Here is a 21695-nt window from a genome sequence, read left to right as displayed (position 1 = left end):
ATGCAATACGTAAATAATAAGTCTGTTGAACAAACACAAGTTTATTTTTTCATAGACCTTTCCGGCCAGCTGAACGGTTCCGGATGAACGACGTATTTAATGATACATAATGGATTAGCTACATACTATATAATCCAAGTTTGTATTTTTTTTAAACTAATTCGAAGGTAAGATTATATATTAGTGGACTACCATTATAAACAACTTGATTAAAGTCCAAATTCAAACTGACCAAACAGTGAAAACTTAAAAATTACCACCAAACTTTTCTAAACCTTATACCACCTTCCACTTCCTTGAAGTCAAACAAAACATCTCTTTGTGATGATATGTAATAAGCATTCCGAGTCAAGAACCCACTCCTCCTTCGTCTCATGAACACTCGCAGTTAGCACCAGTGGCTGCTTGGTTTCAGACACCACATTGGCTGAATCTATAGCTGATGAATGTTTGTTTTGCCTTTATGGACACTCTCTCTTCGACTGACCAGCTTTTCTGCAAATAAAGCATCCAGTCTTTTGGTTTATTGTACCTTGGCCTTTATTTCCATCGTTCATCTTCCTCTTCCCTAGCAGTTTCCATTCTTGTCAAATCTTTCATTCAATCTTCATCATGATTTTACGTACAAGCCTTCTGAATCTGACATGCCTTTATTCAACAGTCTTTCAATTCAATCTCTTTAGAGTAAGCAGATCTCTTCATAAATAATCTATTTTTCATAAGATCTCGTATTTTCAAACACTTAAACATTTTCTCCATCTTCGCTAAATAAGTTTTGATTCCAACTTAACTCTTTTGTAGATCCAGAGGATGTAGAGATCATCAAGACCATACGACCGTCAATCACACGAGTTAGTGATTCTACTATTTGGATTCATACAAATGATGGCCAATATTCAGCCAAATAGGGTTATAATTTTTTACGTAATTTCTGTCTACATCAAGATAAGCCAAATACTGGCAATGTAGATAGAAACCTCTTGAGTGAAGTCTGAAGTAGAATTTGGAAACTAGATGCTCCACCAAAGATCAAACATTTTGGTGGAAAGTAGCTCATAATTCAATCTCTACTGAAGAGAACTTGCACAAAAGAAAAATGGTGGCAGATGACACATGTCAATTGTGTGGTGAACATCCAGAGACAACAAACCATCTAATCTTCCAATGCAGAATCAGCAAGGAAATATGGAACACGGCACCATTTATCTAAATACCAGGTGACAACTTACTACATAACTCACTATTAAAAAACGTAAGCATACTGCTTACCCTCGGTAATGGAAAGAGAAAGCCCATACCTGATGTTATCAATCAGGCACTGATAGACAATAATATCTGAAAAAATACATCAGAGGCAAATGAGTTACAAGTTGAGCCACCTAAAATCCTACTATTACTGCACCGAAAAAATGTAACAGCATTGATGATATAATTATAAAAGCTAATACTTTGTGCTGCTTTGTAGATGGTTCTTGGACGTCACCAAAAGACAAGGCTGGAATTGGTTGGGCTCTATTCAATACTGAAGCAAAAGTTATATTGGAAGGAAAGGCAGCAATAGAACCAGTCAACTCTCCACTAGAAGCTGAAGCATTGAGAATGGCAATAATTTAAATGAGGAAGCTAGGATATCACACAGTCACCTTTATGGAGATTTCTCTGATCTTTATGATACAATCTCAAAAGAATCTCATCAAGCTTGCCACATCACCTCGAAAGGAACTCATTGTCCAACTCACATGAAAGATATCGCCAATCTGGCAAGAGGGAACAAATACAACTTTTGCTTCCAAAAGATTGAAAGGTCTTGTAATGTTGTTACAGATAAATTAGCAAAATGGGGTAGTATTACAAACTCAAATTATGTTGTAATTTGGAAAAACAATATGTAACATTTTCTAATGTTTAATAGTAAGGTTGACGACAAAAAAAGAAGAAGTTTTGATTCCAACAAAAATAAGACCACGTATTATTAAAATACTACTTTTCAAAAGTCACGAGTATAGACTTTTTCAGATGTCGACAAAAAGACCAAGACAGTAAAGCCCAAAACAGACGTCAAGAAAAATAAAGGAACTAAATTTATATGGATGGAGCAAATTTGTCGAAAAAAAAAATCTCAAATATATTTATACTCATCAACAGGGAAGGATAAATGATAAAGAAAAAGTTAAGTAACAAAGAAAGTGGCATTCAAAAATGAACGGTGTGCCAAACTTCCACCATTGTTACACCTTCGTCTTACTCTTCTTCGTCTTAGTACTACTGTTCCCAGCTTTATCTGTCTCTACAAACACTTTGTCGGCAAAAGAATCTCTGACAATCTCAAGCCACAATACTATTGTATCTCCTTCTCATATCTTCGAACTCGGTTTCTTCAAGCTCCCGTCAAATTCTGGATGGTATATCGGCATTTGGTACAAGGTAATCTCAAAGAGAACCTACGTATGGGTTGCAAACAGAGACAGCCCTCTCTCAAGTCCCATGGGAACTCTCAAAATCTCCGATAATAATCTTGTCATTTTCGACATATCCAATACTACTACACCTGTCTCTGTTTGGTCGACGAATCTGACCAGAGGAGATGTTAAATCTCCGGTTATTGCAGAGCTTCTCGATAACGGTAACTTGGTACTAAGAGACTCCAACAACAACAACAACAACAACAACAACCCAGATGGAATCTTGTGGCAGAGTTTCGATTTTCCGACAGATACTTTACTCCCCGAGATGAAACTAGGTTGGGATCGTAAAACAGGATTCAACAGACTACTTAGATCTTGGAGAAGTCCAGATGATCCATCAAGTGGCGATTACTCGTTTAAAATGGAAACCAAAGGGTTCCCTCAGATTTTTCTATGGAAGAGCGACTCGAGGCGGGTGTATCGAAGCCGTCCATGGAACGGAGTCCGGTTTAGTGACGCACCGGAGATGCAACCATTTAACGACTTGGTTCTTAATTTCATAGTGAGTAACGAAGAGGTGACTTACTCATTCCAAATCACCAAAAACAACATTTACTCGATATTTACCTTAAGCAGCAAGGGGTTATTAGAACGATTTACTTGGAATGAGACAGAACATAACTGGCACCAGTTTTGGCACGCACCAAAAGACCAATGCGATCAGTACAAAGTGTGTGGGAGTTACAGTTATTGCGACTCGAATAAATCACCGGTTTGTCAATGTATCAAAGGGTTTGAGCCAGAACCAATGTATCCGGTGGTATGGGGGTTAGGAAACAGGTCGGGTGGGTGCGCGAGGCAGACGCAGCTGAGCTGCGACGGACGAGATGGGTTTGTGCAGTTGAAGAATATAAAATTGCCGGATTCAATGGAGGCCAGTGTGGACAGAAGGATTGGAGTTAAGGAATGTGAAGACAGATGCCTTAAAGATTGTACTTGTACGGCGTTTGCCAATAGGGACATCCATCGTGGTGGGTGGGGTTGCATGATTTGGACCGGTGAGCTTGTGGATATCCGGAGTTACACCAAGACAACAAGTCAGGATCTTTACGTGAGAGTCGTCAGACAGGCAGCTGCTGATCAAGGTTACTTCCTTCTCCTCTGAGAGTCAAAAGTGAATGGTCATGATAATAGGGTTGGTATCTCTCTCTCTTTTCCCTTATTTCAGATGACAAGAGTAAGAAGAGTGCAAAAGTTATAGGTTCGAGTATTGGAGTCAGCGTTTTGCTTGTTTTAAGTTTCATTATCTATGGCTTTCGTAAATGGAAGCAGAAGCGACCATCTATTGGTAAAGCAGTAACTACTCTCAGTTTCCTTTTTTTTTTTGTCTGAAAACTTTGATAATCTCATACATCTTGATTGTTTTTGGTGTATCTGATCAAGCGGGAAGCCAAGATTTGCCGATGAAGGAAGCTGTACTATCAAGTATGGGACACATATCTAGAGAAAATAAAACAGAGGACCTCGAATTGCCGTTGATGGAGTTTGATGCTGTTGCCATTGCCACTGACAATTTTTCTGATGCCAACAAGCTCGGTCAAGGTGGTTTCGGTATAGTTTACAAGGTAAAAGAGGATTGAAAACTTATTTTAGAATCTCTCAGTTGGACAAGAATTCACTGTTCATTCATTGAGGGTGTGTGCTAGCAGGGCAGGTTACTTGAGGGCAAAGAAATTGCAGTGAAGAGACTGTCAAAAACGTCAGTTCAAGGGAACGATGAGTTCATGAACGAGGTGAAACTGATTGCAAGGCTTCAGCACGTAAACCTTGTTCGTCTTCTTGGATGTTGCGTTGATAAGGATGAGAAGATGTTGATCTATGAGTACTTGGAGAATCTAAGCTTTGATTCTCATCTCTTTGGTTAGTGACTCAAAAACAACTTTTTATTTAAAACAATATATAACATTTTTGGCCGATTTTCAGACAAAACCAGGCGCTCTAACTTAGACTGGAAAAAGAGATTTGACATTGTTAATGGTATTGCTAGAGGACTTCTCTATCTTCATCAAGATTCACGGTTAAGGGTTATCCATAGAGACTTGAAAGCAAGTAACGTCTTGCTTGATAAAGATATGACTCCAAAAATCTCAGATTTTGGGATGGCCAGGATCTTTGGACGGGATGAGACAGAAGCTAACACGAGGAAGGTGGTCGGAACTTAGTAAGCTATATCATTCTCTAAAACAACAAAATGTTTTTACTGTTTTAAAACCAAAAGAAGAAAAAAAGAATACCAATTTAATTTTCGCATGCAGTGGCTACATGTCTCCAGAATATGCAATGTACGGGAAGTTCTCAATGAAGTCAGATGTTTTCAGCTTTGGGGTCTTACTTCTTGAGATTATAAGTGGCAAGAGGAACAATTCATTCTACGACTCGGATCGTGACCTTAATCTTCTCAGTTTTGTAAGAATAAAACCTCCCTAAGTTGATATTGCTTTCACGCTCAACATCTGATGATAACACTAAGAAAAATTATCGATCTGTATGCATAGGTGTGGAGATATTGGAAGGAAGGAAAAGGCCTAGAGATCGTAGATCCGGTAATTGTAGATTGGTCATCATCAACTTTCCGGCCGCATGAAATCTTAAGATGCATACAAATCGGTCTCTTGTGTGTTCAAGAACGTGCGGACGACAGACCAATGATGTCGTCGGTTGTTTTGATGTTTGGAAGCGAAACAACGGCTATTCCTCAGCCTAAAACCCCTGGTTTTTGCGCAGGGAAAAGTCCCTCTGATAGTAAACAGCGTGAATATAGATCCTGGACAGTGAACCAAATCACTCTCTCGATCCTTGATGCTCGGTAATTTCAAAGTTTTCTAGCCGATCTGTTAACACGCAAGTCTCTGTTAAGTCCCAGTGGCTAAGTTACAACTTCAACTATTGTATCATTATCACTGCCAATGCTTTTGGTATGAACGTTCACGTAAAGCACAAAAAAAAGAATAAAAGCTTATTCTAGTCTTAATATCTTTTAGAGATTAAGATTAATATTTTTCAAAGTTATTTTCATCAACAATAGAAACCCTTATCTAGATTTTTTTTAAACACTTAATCAAAACCTTTAACTAAGAAAAAAACATTTAAACATATAAAAAATAAGAGTGTGCGAAAAGGTTCAGTTTGAGTCTATTCGGGTTTAGGGTTTCTAGAATTAGAGATTTACACACCATTCATACATTTAAAAAACTCACTTCCGATTCGATTAGAATTTTTGCGGGTTTGATTCGAATTTGGATACATATTTAAATTATGTAAACAAATTAAATCTATAGTATATAAAAATTGAGGTTATAAGCAGGATCAGGCTTGACAATTGACGGTCCATAAACAAACAATTTTTTTTGGCTCATTATCTCAATAAGTTAAAATATAATGAAAATGCAATAATTTGATTTGAATTCACCACCTGAAAATATCCAAAAGGGGTTGTAACCAAAGCTAAATATTATCTTATGTTATTATTGGTCCCTAAAAGTAATTAATCTAATCCTCCCTGAAGCACCTACTTCATTAGCTTCTACTCAAGCTCGGTCCTGGCTACAAGTGTACTATCCCAGGTTTATGGTAGTAGATTAGACGGAAATAGTTTATAAGAATTGATTTGGCTACCTAAGACACAAAACACACTTATTTTTTCGACTATTCGGATAGAATTCCAGAGTTAAGTCCATGGACTATTCAGATAGAACTCAAGAGTTAAGTGCATGGTTTTACATGACTTTGTACAACTAGGAACTTGCACCTGAGGCTTACTATCTCAGGAGCTGTGGAGCAGGATTTTTGGTGGTTGATAGAATCTATGTTGGCCCGTAGTTGTACAAAGTCAACGGTTGTATCTTGTGAAGAAGTTCCTCAACTGGAGATGGAGGTCCAACCATTGGAACAAAATCCCAGCTTGTACCTGCCAATACAATTCACAAAGACATTATTAAGACCAAACTAATAGAAACTTTTAGCTTTCAACAACACACACAACAGAGAATCTCTAATACTGAGAAAGCGTTGGTTTTTATGTACCGGAAAAACCTACAGTCAGATTGAACCGGTAATTTAGATGGTTTAGTGAACCGGGTGATATAAACTGTAACCGGTAATTTGGATGGTTTAGTGAAGTAGATTTGTTCTATCGCCAAGCAAGCAAATACCCCTCCCGCAATTGAAGGTTCTCTTCATCCCAATCTCAGATCGAGTTTTTGCGAATTTGAGCGATATACAGATTCTAGGGTTCGGAGTACTTGTTTCCGATCGATTCTTCTTCTTCTTCTTCTTCTTTCATTTCTCTGGGAGAAACGCCCTCCCCTTGTGGTGTTAGGGTTTCGAAGATCGGAATCTGTGGGGAGGCGGGAGCAATTCGACGTTTTCTCGAGCTGGAAAGATGTTCTGGCGAATGGCGGGATTGTCCACGGCTTCTGCCGTGAGTTTTATTTCTCCCTGACCTCTTTTTCTTTTTGTTAGGGCCATGTATATCAGTGGAATGAGTTTTCGCTGGTTCTTGCTATCCTGGATGCGTTTCTTCTTGGTGGATTTAGCGCATAGGGAGCTTCCTCTGTTTCTTTACACGAATCGTGTAGGTTGGAGGTGAAGGGGGGGGGGGGTTATTGATTTCTTGGACTATAAGTAACCAGTGTCTTCAAGTTCCTAATTCTTGATCATATCTGAGATTTGTCTCTCTACCATCTTGTTCCAAGTATTAATGGAGATGAGATATAGAGAATGTTATTAAATGATGGAATCCTCCCCAATAGAGACTGTTTTTAACCATCAAAACGACACCAATTTAACTAGGCAATGATATGTCCTAGTTTTGATGTTTCGAATCGAATGGGATAATTATCATCTATCTTGTGTATCTATTCTGCTGGGACTTATGCATAATATCCTTCATTCTTTTCCTTGCCAGCTAGCTATTCATATTCTTCTTTTCTTTTGCAGGTTGAAGCAATTTTGGACAAAGATCATTTCACATTAGAGGAACTTCTTGACGAGGATGAAATTATTCAAGAATGCAAAGCCCTCAATGGACGACTCTTAAACTTGTATGCTCCCTCTTTTTTTTCTTGCTTTTTATGCTTCATTACCTGAATAGGATGTAACTTCTTATGATATCCACCTTGAAAGCTTCGCTTTGTAAACGGTTGGAATTTTTTCTAATCTCTTATGCAACCACTATCGTATTTCGAATTTTACATTATTTACAACATACAATATTGTGGGCAAAATAAGTGGATTCTTCAAACCTCCAGTCGTTAACTATGTTCTCTTTTCACTAAAAATGCCGCTCATTCTTGACTATTACACTCCTTTTATTTCAGCTTGAGAGAAAGAGTGCAAGTGGAACAACTGGTTAGGTACATAATAGAGGAGCCTCTCGAAGATGGGGAACAGAAGCGAGCATTCAAGTAAATGTTTTGGACAAATGCTATTGTTTTTTTTTATTTGCTGATTGTTTTGATGAATAAGCTATTTGATATTTTTTCTAAATGCGTTCCAGGTTTCCTTTTATTGCCTGTGAAATTTTCACATGTGAGATTGATATGATACTGAAAACACTTGTTGAGGATGAAGAGGTAGATATTTACCTTGTTACATTCTCCTATATTTATGCTTTCTAAACGGATTTTAGGGTTTCTTACCTCTCGTGATATCTTCCTTTTCAGTTGATGTTATTGCTGTTTTCATTTCTGGAAGCCAAAGAAACCCATAACTCATTGCTTGCCGGATACTTCAGCAAGGTATTTAGCAATCTGACAAATTTTAAATTGTTAGAAAACTCATGGAGAGCTTTCCATGCACTTACATCGGCTCTATATAATTTTCTTCTACGTGCCCTCTCTTATATCTTCTATTACTAGGTTGTCATTTGTCTGCTAGTGCGAAAGACGATCCCTTTCATGCAATTCATAAAAGTAAGTTGGTTTTGTTTCCTTGATTAGGATACTTGTTTAATGTAACTCTGTTTATATTTTGATAACTGGTACACAAGCTAACAATGATTTAAACATCTTTTGACCATCTGGAGTTCATAGTAACTATTCATTTATGATTAACCTTGACTTTCTCGTGCTACCAGGATCATCAAGAAATACTGAACCAGCTTGTTGATTTGATTGGTATAACATCTATAATGGAGGTTGGTCTGCACTTCTATTTGTGTTTTAGGAACTCTGATTTCGGTGTTACGTTTGTTAAACATCTACGTGAGAACATTCTGAATAGTTGGATAAGAAAATGTTATGCTTTCCTCCCCTTCAAAGTACCTATGATTCTGTTTATGACAACAATAGTACTAGACCCAGTCTTGATGATGAGCATAACGGCAATACTGCTAATATTGCTCTCGTATCGTCATGGTGATTTGTATAATTATTATTGTCACACCAGTGACTTCTTCAATTGTTATTGTCTGTAAACAATGAAGGTTGTACGTATAGGGCTATCCATAGGTTGAAGATTATTAGATTTATGTAAAATACTAGTTTCTAGACTCTAACTTATTCCTGGTGCTCAGGTTTTAAAACGCCTGATCGGTACTGATGAACACCTATATTCAAACTACACAAGTGCAATGCAATGGGTGGAAGATACGGATGTTTTAGAGATGATTGTAGACAAGTTCGGCTCCTCGGTAAGTTCCATTCAGTACATAGCTTACTTTTCTTATAATATGGGCTACTGGGCTAGTCTTATGGGTTATGGCTGTCCTCCTTATTTCATATTTATTCTATCTTCCCATGCAATGTTATTTACTAATACCTTGGATATTTTTTGTTATATTTTGTAGGATTCTCCCGAGGTACATGCCAATGCAGCTGAAATCCTTTGTACTGTAGCAAGATACGCACCCCCTGGGCTTGCAACAAAACTTTCCAGCCCCAGGTACACTTTTCTCGGCTTTGGCTATTGTCTTTATGTAGTCGCTGGTGCTTTTGAAAATTTCGATTTATTGACATTGTTTTGATTCCTGTAAAATTTAATGCAGTTGCACTGGAAGGTTGTTGAAACATACTTTAGAAGATTCACGGCCTAAGTCTGTTCTGGTTAATTCATTATCTGTATGCATCTCTCTGCTGGATCCTAAGAGGTTTACATTGGGGACTTATCATATGTATGGTCGTCAACTAGCCCATGAAAGCCTGGTAACTAATCCCGAGACAGTGGAGGGAATGCTTGGAAGCCTAGGTGAGCATATACGAGATGTTTATTAGATTTCATATGTAGTTGCTCTTATGGGAAGAAAGAATACTTGGTTCTTTTAGTGTTCTTTTTCCTGATGTAAAGAGACGATGTGCAAGACTATTATTTATAGCATTTTTCTTTCATAACTTTATAAGTCTTTTTATATTATTTTTCGTTCGTAATGTTAGTCTCTTGGCTGCTTTAGTAACTGTGTAATACGCTTCAACTATGCAGGTGATTTACTCATGCTTTTGAATGTATCATCTGCTGAGGGTGTTCTGTTAACAACCTATGGCAAGTTGCAACCACCTCTTGGAAAACACAGACTAAAGGTACTTTTGTTGTTCTCATTTCTATGAATTGTTATCTAATTATAATGAATATTTTCACTGTTATGGTTATAATTTCAAATTCTGTAATACATTCGTTCAACAGATGAAAATTTGACTTCTGTTTCTTTTTTCCTAGATTGTAGAGTTTATTTCAGTCTTACTTACAGTCGGTAGTGAAGCAGCGGAGAAGGAAGTAATTCGACTTGGAGTGGTGAAAAGAGTGTTGGACTTGTTCTTCGAGTAAGTGGGAAATTATATTGTCTCAGTTGATTGTATTCAAGATGGCATGCTAAACTGTGGTGCACTTTTTTTTCAGGTACCCCTACAACAATTTTTTACATCACCATGTGGAGAATGTAATTCTCTCATGTTTGGAGAGCAAAAACTCTCAACTTCTTGACCATCTTCTCAGCGAGTGCAATCTTATTGGGAATATACTAGAGGCGGAAAAAAACTCCATATTAAGTGATGCTGATTCTGATAAGGTGAAGCTACTTAATTGCTAACGTCTGGGGTTGGCATCATTATCTATTAACTTGGTTAACATGTAATGTCTCAGCTTCATCCTACAGTCCCCGCAGAGGGTAGAAAGCCACTAAGGATTGGAAGCATTGGTCATTTGACTCGTATCTCGAATAAACTTCTCCAGCTAGCTAATAGCAATGAAGAAATTCACTCACACTTGCAGGTATGCTCTACACTTCTGTCTGATGGACTTTATTTTTTAGATGACTGCCACACATTCATGTGCGTATGCAGGTACGAAGTGCAAAATATTTGTTTATTGGACTTGAAAATATTCAGTTTGAGTAAATATATTTGCTATCCTTAGTTCTCTGAGTTTTATTTATAAGTATGATATTTCTGTATATCTGCTGTATTTCTATCCGAGGGTCAAACAATTTGCTATGGTTTAACCTCTGTTTGATTTCTCCCAAGCATATTTTCTTGATGGGTTGTTTGCATGTGAAATGTTGAAAGTATCAACCTCTTCATCTCTTGTTCCTGATCTCTTTCTTTACGTTTATTTTACCAGGAAAATAGCAATTGGGTGGACTGGCAGACGGATGTCCTGTTAAAGCGTAATACGTTGGAAAATGTTTACTCTTGGGCCTGCGGGTATGTATTTTTTTCTTGCTAGACTTGCTGTTTTTAGAGATTATGACCAAAAGCAGAGCTTATGCTTGAAACTGTATTTTTCTTATTTAAATTTGTCACATTTGTGTACTCTGCTTTAACAGCAATTAAGATATATGGTAAGTTAAATGTGATTGCACATTCCCAATAGATGGCATTTAGAGCTTGCTTTTGTAGCTTTTTAGGGGGTGGTAACTGTTACATGAGAGGCAGTAGTGATGGTTGGTGTAGTATTGATAATTCCTTTTACTGATATTCTCTGTCTTAACAGGAGGCCAACTTCACTCCTTGATCGTAATAGAGATAGCGATGATGATGATTACCACGATAGAGACTATGATGTGGCAGCCCTAGCAAATAACTTAAGCCAGGCCTTTAAATATGGAATTTACAGCAACGATGACATGGATGAGGTGATGTTCTCGTGTTTCCTTGTCATAGCTGCTACTTTGTGATCCTTTTTATGATTATGATAGATTTAAGTCACATCCTTTAGTTAGTCGTGGAAGGTCATGGGTGTCGATTGTTGAGATAAAAGGAGAAAATCGATTCAGGAGTTTTGTAGGAAATCATTTTATTTTTTGTTGGTCTTTCTTTTAATCGTGTTATAGTTCCGGAAATGTAAATACATAGTGAAATCCGATGCTTGAATGTCTAAAGTTTTGGTGATGTCTTGGACCACTGGGATTGATGTAGTACGTGGATAGTCAAACTGTCACTTACTTCTCCAATCATTCTATACTTGGCATGCGGTTTTCCTACCGTCTTTCTCTTCCCCAATATCATCTTTAACTAGGCCGGATGTAGCTTGGTTTTTAGTCGGTTAACCTGACCAACTATGATTCTGTTATAGCTTTTGATTTTCGTTGTATTCTTTTCCTGAAACTTTAAGACTACATACATGCTTTAAACATTCGTTCTATCATTAACATTTTTCATTTATCCCCTGCAGGCCCAAGGCTCTATGGAACGGGATGATGAGGTATTATTTGTCTTTTCTTATCTTTATGAACTGAAACTTGAATTTCTTTAAAAAATGTTATATATGACACGCTAAACAAACCTTAACCCCTTTTGCGAAAAGATTTCGTTTGTTGAACAATATGAACAAATTTTAATTTATTACCTTGTCTCCTTTCTGAGTTATTTATTACTGAGAAGTCCATCAAATATTTATTACGGCCCTTGTGTCTGTTCGTCTAAGCAATCAATATGAAAGCTTTCGTTGCAAACATGAAAGCCTCTTATGAAGTCTTTGTTGCAGGATGTCTACTTTGATGATGAATCTGCAGAAGTCGTCATATCTTCCTTGCGCCTTGGAGATGATCAGGAGAGGTAATGGGTTTAACTTTTCTTTTCTGGTAGAAAACAATCCATTTTCTATTCATTGACTCTCGTCATATGGTTGATGCGGTCACTTAACTTACAAAATGTAACATGCTATCTTTGTAGCGGTTCCCTCTTCACAAATTCAAACTGGTTAGCTTTCGATGATGAAAAAGCTGCGAAGGAGCGCTCAGTGAGCTCAATCGCTTCCCCTTCAGCCGGTGGTGATAAGGATGGTGATGATGATGTCGTCATAGGTGAAGCCGATGAATTCAGCGAGACTACAGCCTCTTCCGCGGCTGTTGATATGGAAACAGAAGACTCTGCATCGAAGAATCCTTCAGAAAACCCGAGTGAACTAGAAGCTGAAAAATCACCTGCTTGGGTTGAATGGAGAGAGACCTCCGAGTCCACTGCGCCTTCTTCAAAACCGGATGAAGACACCATATTGCCCAGTGGTGTGGTTCAAACCGAGAAAGAGGATACTGGTGATGATACGGATAAGAAAAGTGCGGAGGAGAATCCACCAACAAGTGCATGTGGCGATGAAACCACAGAGAGCTCATCAGATGCAGCAAGTTGTGAGGCTGAAATAGCGGAGAAGTTGACAGAATCAAGTTGTGATGCATCAAAACAAGCAGCTGAATCGCATGAGAATGCTCAAAGTTCTGAACCTGCAATCCCGCGGGAGACAGAGAAGAGCCAGGAAGCAGAAGTAGATGATGCCAAAGAAACTAAAGAAGCTGTAAAGGAGCCAGAGAAGGTAGTGTGAGCTTTACTTTAAACAGGGGTCACGTTTTATAACTAGTAAATCAAATTCTTGCTTGGTTCTTCTTTGGTTTATATAGTTTTGTTTAAGGGAATGTATCTGTTACGGATACGAGTTATTACTATTCTTTTTCTTTTTCCTTGTTCACGTTTTCATTGTATCATTTCCAAATTCAGTCCCAACATTATTGCCGACCAAAACTTACTGTTAGCTTATCATTTTTTCTAGTTGAAGTTTTCTCTTTTACCTCATCAACATTCATCAATTAGTATGTTATAAAAGTCGAATATTAGTGCAATTAATTTGTGCTAATTGTGTAATTCGTAGATGTTGAAACCAAAAGATGATGATCATGAAAAGCACAGATTAGCACAAAAATTTGCAAATGAAGAATCTCGAGTAACGTGTTTGAGCAGGACGCTGCTGGATCTGAAACCTTACCTCTGATTTTCAGTATCTTTCCACCCATAATCTTGGAAGACAAACGCTTAAGGAAACCGATGCTATTAATTATGGAAAGTCTCGTATTCGGAAAGATTTAATCTTACAATATAGGAAAGATTTAACGATGTCTTACAATATAAGTTTTAGGGTTTTCTTCTCCTTCTCCTTCTTTTCATCAAGCTTCCTTTCAATGGCTAACACAAACCAACCCGTCCGGGTACACAATTCTTCTCGTCTCTCAATCTCTCTGTCTCACTTTTTCAGTTGCTTATGGCTCTATGTGTAACTTGTTTTGCAGGCTTGCGTAATAAAAGTGGATTTAAAGTGTTGTTCCGGTTGCCTAAACAGAGCAAAAACAAAGCTACAGAGTCTCCCCGGTAATAAAAGAAAATGGATATGAACAGTTCCAACATAAGATGTTCTATTTTTAAAACACTTTTTTGTTTCCTACAGGCGTGACCGCAGCGGAGTATAACTTTAAAAAAGGGCTCATGACAGTCACAGGCGACGTCGACCCTATGACTCTCGTTCATAAACTTACAAAACCGAACAGAAAAACAGAGCTTGTGTCTGTAAGTTACATGCATGATGATGATGATGAAGAAGAAGATGATGAGGATGAGGATGAGGATGAAGACGACACTTCTTCTTCTGATGACACTAGTTCAAATCCTGATCCTAGACCCATGGAACGTGCACCCCAAGTGCCCACTATAAAGAAGAAAGAAGGGATGGTGAGAAAGTATCTTCTGTTAGGGTGTTTACGCAGCAAACCAAAGGTTGTTCAGCCTTTCCCATTGGCAAAGCAAATTTTCGGCTCAACAAGGTTTGGGAATGGTGGTTCTGATCATGGCGGCGGCGGCGGCTATGGCAATGCTAGGCGACCTCCAGCTCCGTTTCATGGACCAATGAATCTACAACAACAATATCATATGATGATGCAACCACGACTACCTCCACCACAATTTCAGATGAATGGAGCACCGCCAATGCATATGATCCAGTCAGGTCCACCACAAAATATACCATATCATTGGCAAATAGATCCACAATACAAAGCTATGTTCCCACAGCCACAGCCACAGCCACTGAAACCTGATCCGAAAATGTTGGTCAACAATGCTATACATTACTCCAACAAGTGACTTATAGCCCACCTAAGGCTGCTACTACTACTTGTTCGGTTGATTGTGTACTTAGACGTTATTATAATACTAAGCAAACGAATGTGTTATTTTAGTGGACTTGTTCTTCTTTTTTGCCGATTGCAGGCACGGAACATTTCCCAAAGTCTTAGGCCAAACCTTCTAGCAAAAAGAATTTTTAATATAATAAGAATCTGTCTGATTCATAACAAAACTGTAGAAACATAAAATTATGTATGTGTCTTATTGCTAGACAGTAGACTCTATAGCTCTAGTTTAGTTTCTCTCCGAGGATACTTTGTCTTGAGATTTGTTTGTAGTGCATAATTTTATAATCCCCCTCCTCCCCTTTGGTGGCTATTTTCATGTTCGCCCTCCAATACTTTCAAGTATCTGCCAGAGAAGCTCTCTTCACACCCATCATCCAGAGGTGGGAACCCGCTTACACAGTGATCAAGCTGTGGGGATTTCTCCTTTGTTGATGATAAAGCAAAAGGATTTATTACAGAGTTTAGTTCTTATTACTAGAATAGAAGGCACAGGCAGGAAGGAACAGTGGGGTTCTGTTGAAATGTCACAGGGTTTCCAAGCATATTCCTGTAATTATATTAACTAAAATGCAAACATTAAGTGTTGTTGAAATGTAAAAGATGAATCCAAAAGTAGTAGAAAACACCATTAGGGATTAGCCGGAAAAATAAGGAGGGAATAGGTACGTACACCAATGGCTGTGCACTGCCGGCCGATACACAATGAGAGAGACTCATCACGAAGAAAAGCAAAAACACCTTTAAGAAGAGAGAGAGAGAGAGAGAGAGAGGTTCGTATAATATCGCAACTGAAGCGAACAAGAAGAAACAACCAACAAATTAACCAAACCTTTACGTCTAACGCAAGAATTATAAAAACTAACCGAGAATAATAAGAAACCGTTCTCCTTTGTAATTGTAGGTCGGTTTTTGAATAAAGTGACTTTTTTTATTTATTTATTTGGTCTTTTTAATAAAGAAAAATCAGAAAAGGCTGATCCGAACCCTAAATTGAGCACATCTAAGCGCAACCGTGAGCTAAGAGGGGAGAGATCACTTACCGGCGGCGAAAAATGCTAGGTGGATTGTACGGAGATCTACCTCCGCCGTCAGATGATGACAAACCGAGCGGAAACTCCTCCTCCGTCTGGTCCAGCAGTACGAAGATGGCTCCACCGACACTCCGCAAACCACCAGCTTTTGCTCCGACGCAAACAATCCTCAGACCTCAAAACAAGCCCAAGCCTATCCCCTCCCAGTACAAACTTCCTCCTCCTCCTTCTTCTTCCTCCTCCCAGTCGATGCTTACCGCGGCACCATCGCAACCGGCATTGGTTGGTCTGACCTCATCGGTGATTGAAGAGTACGATCCAGCTAGACCCAACGACTACGAGGAATACCGGAGGGAGAAGAAGCGGAAAGCCGTGGAAGCTGAGATGAAGCGGGAGCTGGACAAGAGGCGACACGAGGAAGACGAGAAGCGAGAAAGAGAGCTGAGGGAGAAGGAGAGAGAAAGAGATCGCGATCAGCCTCCTCCTCCTCCTCCGCTGAATATCTCTGGGGAGGAAGCGTGGAAGAGACGCGCCGCCATGAGTGGTGGCGGGGGGAAGCGAAGATCATCTTCTCCTCCGGCGGAGACGAGTGGGCAGATGACGGCAGCGGAGAGGATGATGGCGAAGATGGGATGGAAGCAAGGACAAGGGCTTGGGAAGTCAGAGCAAGGGATCACCACGCCCTTGATGGCTAAGAAGACTGACCGTAGAGCTGGCGTCATTGTGAATGCTAGTGAGAACAAGGTCAAGAGTGTTAATATCAGTGGAGAACCAACCAGAGTCTTGCTTCTTACAAACATGGTTTCTCTTTCTCTCTCTCTCTTTAACTTTTATATATGCATTCTTGACAGCTTAGACTTGATTCTTGGGTGAGAATGATAGGTTGTTAGCATTTGATGTGGTTTTTTGATTAAACACTGTTACTTCAAAACAGTTTGTTGGAAGCATGTTAGATCAACAAAGACCAAACCTTTGCTTGATTGACTGTGACGGCTCTCTGGAAAACTGTTTAGTGAAAAAGGGAACTGATTAATGGCTGCTTTGTTGATACTTTTATTCTTTTAAACTGCGTTGAGATGAAAAAAGCTTTGGCTTTTTTTTTAACAAGATGTTGGTGTAGCTCGTAGTTTGCTTATGTCAATGTTTAGCCTAGTGAACTTATGGGTTGGTATAGAGTTTAGATTGCCTTTGCTTTGTTTCAGATGCATAATTTAGTTACAGTATCTTCCCCTCGGGTAGTCAGTCAACTAGGCGTTTGTGACCATGCCTAACTTGAGCAATCAGGCATGGGTTGCCAAATACTGGGAGAGTTCACGAATGAAACTTAAAACTTAGCATGTGTTTTGAAGGAGATTTTATTGGTTTTAGGATATTGTAGCCAGTTGTCACATCTTTTTCTTTTTTTTGTGAAACGTTTCTTGTCTCTTGTGTCTGTGTCATATAATTTTTAGTATGTGAATGCATCTTCATATCGATTGTTGTGATCGTTGGCATCACATCACCCCTGTGGATTCTTATTGTTGTTCACCATAAGAACAAGTACTTGTTTCAGAGATCTTATCTTTATTTTCTTATGTGTTTGCGCTCTGCAATTTTGGATTTTGATATTTCTTTGTGCCTTCAAAAGGTTGGACCAGGAGAAGTAGATGATGAGCTAGAAGAGGAGGTGGGATCAGAGTGTGGCAAATACGGAACAGTGACTCGTGTACTGATATTCGAGATCACTGAAGCCAACTTCCCTACACACGAAGCAGTAAGAATCTTTGTTCAGTTTTCAAGATCCGAGGAAACAACTAAAGCCCTTGTGGACCTGGATGGGAGATTCTTTGGAGGCAGGACCGTGCGTGCAACTTTCTACGATGAAGTGAAATTCAGCAAGAACGAGTTGGCTCCAGTACCAGGTGAAATCCCTGGCTATTAAAATTAGCGAACAACTCTCTCAAGGATAGGAGGGAAGAAGAAGACACTGCTTGTTCTCTATAAGAATCTTTGATAGAGTAGAGATTGATGTTTTTCTAGTATTATTTGTAAAGTACACTTGAGATCAAGAAACGTTACCTTTCTCATTCAAACACCGTTTCCCCGATTATTACTAGATTGCTTATTGCAGGAGGAGCACATAGAATTCGATTTTTATTAGTCACTTGACATCAAAACTACAGTCTACTAATTAGACTAATCACGTCGGGTCAACCCGATCCGAGCTAGTAAAAATTGGGTGATCATGTTCTATTGAAGCTTGGTCCATAAAGCCTGCTTTTTTGGAGAAGAATCTTATTTTCGTAGCAGTAGGCCCAAATTTGATATCAGGCAAAAAAGTGGTCAAGCTTTTACTGGGAGCAACAGAAAAAGGTTCTATTCCAAACAATTTTTTTTTGTCTGGTTAAATAACTTTCAATAGTAACAGAACAATTGGAAAATAATCTGTTTGATGAACAAAACAAAAGTTGACAGTTTAAGTAATTAATATACTAATAAAATAAATTATTTAAAATGTTTCAAAAATTAAAAAGTGATGTCAAAAAAATAAAATATATGGTTGATTAAATTGATATTTCCTTTGCACTCGTTTGAATATTTAAATTTTTTTATTTCTTTAACAATTTAATAATGTATGCATCATACATAGATAATCCATCAATTACCCTAACTCCTCCAAATCGTCAAATATATTCTTCAATTTCTCAACTCATCAAATGATGTAACCTTTCGATCGTTTTAGTTCTAACCATCACACAACAACTCCACGAGATCTGTTTCCATTTACACCTATATGGGCCATATGAATAATACCATAATATGATTATGTACTTTCAGTCTTTCACCATTATATTTCTTCTTTCAAAAAAATATATTATTATGTATGTCAATAAATATAATCGTTTTGCAACTGTGAAAAACTTTGTCATTCAAAGATATAAACAACGTCCACATCATTGTACGAATTAATTTGTCCATTTTTATTAATCATGTATATACACCGCTTTGAAGTTAAAATCACAATGTCTCAACAAACCTGCAGCAAACGGACCATCCCTTAGCTTAGCTATATCATAAAAAAAAATCAAAATTATTGCTGGTTTTGGTGCTGCACAAAATTCAATGCCCTAAAGCCCTCAATCATCAACCCTACATTTACATTTTCAACATCATATAAACACTTCATTTTAAAGTTCAAACATACAAATTATTTTGGACCTATGAAACCCTCTTATGTGCATTTACACACTTTCACTGTCTTGGTATCTCCCCTTCATAATAATTACAACAACTACCAGAAAACACACAAACACAAAACGAAAGAAACAAGAGCAGTGATAAGTGAACAAAGAAAGGAACTACATGCAGAAACCTGAAACTAAATTGAATGGGTCAAATCAACTAAAATGAAATCAAATGGGTCAAACTGACATTTATCCAATTAGATATCACTGCATAACCCAGCAGTTCTTGTTACTGCTTACCCCAAAACTGATGAAATAGTATTACACTAGTTTAAAAATCTCTGAGGGTTTTAAATTTATTTTAAATTATTTCATCCTGAGATTCGAGTATTGTGACAGAAAAGACAAAACACAAAAAGACAACACACAAAATTGTTTTATAATGTAGATCCTATAAGGGGTTACTGCTTTATGCATATAATTGCACTTATTGAACTAGCTAGCTATTACCTCCCTAATTTTTAATCTGTAAAGAAAAAGTCATCTTCACGATTGGTTCCACCGTATAGGACGTTTTATTTATTTATCTTTCTGCCGACTTATAACCAAGTACGTGATACGAGTCACATGAAGCGAAGTTGAATATTTCTTGGTCAAAATTAAAGGATTTTTTTACTCTATAAGACACTTTTCGTCTTATGTTTTACACTTTTAGACACTTCCCGCTGGCTAGACACATTATGTCTGTCTAATGTCCTTCATACCCTCAATTTTGATCAGACCAAACTAACCTAACCAGAAATAACTAACCATGATTATATTCTCTCCTCTCTACTCTCTACACTCTCCTCTCTCCTCTCTCCTCTCTCCTCTCACCTTCAAAACGTAGATCTACTTTCCCTTTTACAAATTCCCAACTCTAATTCCATATCTCTTTCCAATTCTGATTTCAAATCTCAAATCTACTTTTACTTTTCCAAATCCCCTAATTCTAATTTCAAACTCTCTTCTTCTTCCTAACTCAACCTTTCTCTGGAAAATTTTGTTTTTCACTGTTTTTTTTTTTTACTTTCTCAATAATAATATCACAAACCTCCTAAATTCATATGTCTTTCTCTCGGTAATTTTTAAGAGCTTGTTTCTTTGACCAAACCAACTCTACCTTCCAATCTATCTCTGAGCTCGATCCCTTGCGCTCACTACGACATAGAAACGTCAAGTTAGCACCAGGTTTGTCTTTAATCCTCAATGTTTTCCTTTGATTTTGATTTGTAGAAGATGAGTTGAGGACGAGATCTTTTTGGTACCATAAGACACGAAGTTTTGGTCTGAAAACTATTTCATAATTGCTTGTTCTGTGTCAGTGAAAAGGAGATGTGGAGGAGCAAGGGGAAGAAGAAGACAAGAAAGTTGCGTTTGAATGTGTGACGACGGCACCTCTCTACTTCAGCAGAGGACGACTGAACCTGTGCGACGACAAACGCAGAGTAGGGCTGAAATTGGAGAAGTTCATGAAGCTGATGATGTCAACGAGTTTGATCTGCTGCTAGTTGGTGATTTGGCTCATGCTAGAGAGTGAGAGCAACAATGGTGAATTTTCAGTTTTTTTTTTAATTTGTGGTCCCTCACGTTTTGGTTATTCACGCTTTCACCCAATATTTTTAAAATGTGCAAAATATTTTCTTGATTTAGATTAGATAAACACATCCACATCCGTACCTCACATTTTGGTTTGACTCATTGTCTCCAGACCTTTGTTTTCTCTTTCAAGTAATGAAAACACTTTTGTCTACAAATTTTTATCTACACATGTCGTCCACATCCACATACCATGTCGACATATTTGTTTTTGTAAACGTTGATATATATACATATATGATATATATAAAATGATTTCAAAAATAGAAAATTATATATAAAAATTATTGTAATAGTATATTCATTTTATAACTCTTAAAAATTTGAAATAAAATCAATTGAAAACATTAGGTGGTATAAACAATAATAAAATAAAGAACCAATCATTTAAAAAAAAAAGATCTCATCCACTAACACAAACATTAAAATACAATTGAAAACATTAGATGTGTCCATGTCCACATTTTTTCTATATACACGGTTATTTTTTGTTGATATGATTTTTTCATATTTAGATTGCAAAAATATACTAAAATGGATCTAAAAATGTAAAGAACAAAAAGATAGAATTTATGATATCAAAAAATTATTTAGTTATATACTTTAATATGTTAAAATAATCACATAAAGAAATAGAAAGGATTGATAAAGTAATATTTAAAAAAGGAAAACATATCATATGATCATATCCATCCACAATAGTTGGATGTACACAATTACAATGTTTCTATCCACAACTCTTTTGTCCACATTTTTCATTTGTATCTTTTGAAATATAACAAGAAAACATATCAAAATGGATATCAAATTATAGAGAATAAAAAAACATAATTTAGTATATCAAACAAATTTTTCAAATATATCCTTAAATTTAAAATGAACAAAACAAACTAAAACTAGGTAAAACAAACAATAATAATTAAAAAAAGAAAGAAACATGTCTTTTCATTTGGTTTGGTTTGAGGAGATATAAAATACGAATAAAAGAAAGTGACCCAACTACTATAATTAA

At 37.4% G+C, this 21695-nt stretch overlaps 4 protein-coding genes across 9 annotated transcripts; all 4 read left to right on the top strand.

Annotated features, from left to right (window-relative positions):
* The first annotated feature begins 2159 nt into the window (after positions 1-2159).
* Positions 2160-5465, top strand: LOC103840395 (receptor-like serine/threonine-protein kinase SD1-8). Of its 6 annotated transcripts, none has more exons than XM_033281352.1 (8): positions 2175-2424; positions 2609-3550; positions 3634-3753; positions 3849-4030; positions 4115-4325; positions 4389-4626; positions 4721-4871; positions 4961-5465. In XM_033281352.1, exons 1-8 carry the CDS (start codon positions 2400-2402, stop codon positions 5273-5275), a joined length of 2184 nt encoding a protein of 727 aa, XP_033137243.1. In that variant the 5' UTR covers positions 2175-2399; the 3' UTR covers positions 5276-5465. The 6 variants fall into 6 exon arrangements, with proteins under 6 accessions (XP_009115146.1, XP_033137245.1, XP_009115145.1 ...); XM_018654781.2 differs by having other exon boundaries at positions 2281-2517; XM_033281354.1 differs by having other exon boundaries at positions 2164-3550; positions 3634-3749; positions 3818-4030.
* A 1131-nt stretch (positions 5466-6596) lies between these two features.
* On the top strand, positions 6597-13462 carry LOC103840394 (serine/threonine-protein phosphatase 6 regulatory subunit 3). Its single transcript, XM_033281356.1, has 20 exons — positions 6597-6633; positions 6784-6885; positions 7404-7507; positions 7784-7870; positions 7963-8038; positions 8129-8203; positions 8324-8377; positions 8542-8601; positions 8980-9096; positions 9253-9347; positions 9451-9650; positions 9882-9979; positions 10116-10219; positions 10296-10464; positions 10539-10667; positions 11016-11098; positions 11388-11529; positions 12069-12098; positions 12381-12451; positions 12569-13462. Exons 2-20 carry the CDS (start codon positions 6847-6849, stop codon positions 13212-13214), a joined length of 2379 nt encoding a protein of 792 aa, XP_033137247.1. The 5' UTR covers positions 6597-6633; positions 6784-6846; the 3' UTR covers positions 13215-13462.
* Positions 13463-13637: 175 nt separating this feature from the next.
* Positions 13638-15693, top strand: LOC103840393. Its single transcript, XM_009116894.3, has 3 exons — positions 13638-13872; positions 13954-14032; positions 14109-15693. Exons 1-3 carry the CDS (start codon positions 13780-13782, stop codon positions 14798-14800), a joined length of 864 nt encoding a protein of 287 aa, XP_009115142.1. The 5' UTR covers positions 13638-13779; the 3' UTR covers positions 14801-15693.
* A 25-nt stretch (positions 15694-15718) lies between these two features.
* LOC103840392 (DNA-damage-repair/toleration protein DRT111, chloroplastic) lies at positions 15719-19369 on the top strand. The gene is made up of 2 exons (XM_033281379.1): positions 15719-16682; positions 17509-19369. The coding sequence occupies exons 1-2, from the start codon at positions 15903-15905 to the stop codon at positions 17800-17802; spliced, it is 1074 nt and encodes a 357-aa protein (XP_033137270.1). The 5' UTR covers positions 15719-15902; the 3' UTR covers positions 17803-19369.
* The last annotated feature ends 2326 nt before the right edge of the window (positions 19370-21695 follow it).

This window comes from Brassica rapa, chromosome A09, assembly GCF_000309985.2.
Source record: "Brassica rapa cultivar Chiifu-401-42 chromosome A09, CAAS_Brap_v3.01, whole genome shotgun sequence".
NCBI classification, from domain to species: domain Eukaryota; kingdom Viridiplantae; phylum Streptophyta; class Magnoliopsida; order Brassicales; family Brassicaceae; genus Brassica; species Brassica rapa.
The sequence above is the reverse complement of the archived record's forward strand: the minus strand, read 5'-3'. Positions and strand labels throughout refer to the sequence as shown.

Excerpts from the sequence above, each read along its gene's own strand:
- LOC103840392 (XM_033281379.1), top strand. The coding sequence starts at position 15,903 with ATGCTAGGTGGATTGTACGGAGATCTACCTCCGCCGTCAGATGATGAC. Across the intron at positions 16,683-17,508 it reads TCTTGCTTCTTACAAACATG|GTTGGACCAGGAGAAGTAGA; the intron begins GTTTCTCTTTCT and ends TGCCTTCAAAAG.
- LOC103840393 (XM_009116894.3), top strand. The coding sequence starts at position 13,780 with ATGTCTTACAATATAAGTTTTAGGGTTTTCTTCTCCTTCTCCTTCTTT. Across the intron at positions 13,873-13,953 it reads ACACAAACCAACCCGTCCGG|GCTTGCGTAATAAAAGTGGA; the intron begins GTACACAATTCT and ends CTTGTTTTGCAG. Across the intron at positions 14,033-14,108 it reads AAAGCTACAGAGTCTCCCCG|GCGTGACCGCAGCGGAGTAT; the intron begins GTAATAAAAGAA and ends TGTTTCCTACAG.
- LOC103840395 (XM_033281354.1), top strand. The coding sequence starts at position 2,200 with ATGAACGGTGTGCCAAACTTCCACCATTGTTACACCTTCGTCTTACTC. Across the intron at positions 3,750-3,817 it reads GGAAGCAGAAGCGACCATCT|ATCTTGATTGTTTTTGGTGT; the intron begins ATTGGTAAAGCA and ends ATAATCTCATAC. Across the intron at positions 4,031-4,114 it reads GTTTCGGTATAGTTTACAAG|GGCAGGTTACTTGAGGGCAA; the intron begins GTAAAAGAGGAT and ends GTGTGCTAGCAG.
- LOC103840394 (XM_033281356.1), top strand. The coding sequence starts at position 6,847 with ATGTTCTGGCGAATGGCGGGATTGTCCACGGCTTCTGCC. Across the intron at positions 8,602-8,979 it reads GTATAACATCTATAATGGAG|GTTTTAAAACGCCTGATCGG; the intron begins GTTGGTCTGCAC and ends CCTGGTGCTCAG. Across the intron at positions 9,651-9,881 it reads GGGAATGCTTGGAAGCCTAG|GTGATTTACTCATGCTTTTG; the intron begins GTGAGCATATAC and ends TCAACTATGCAG.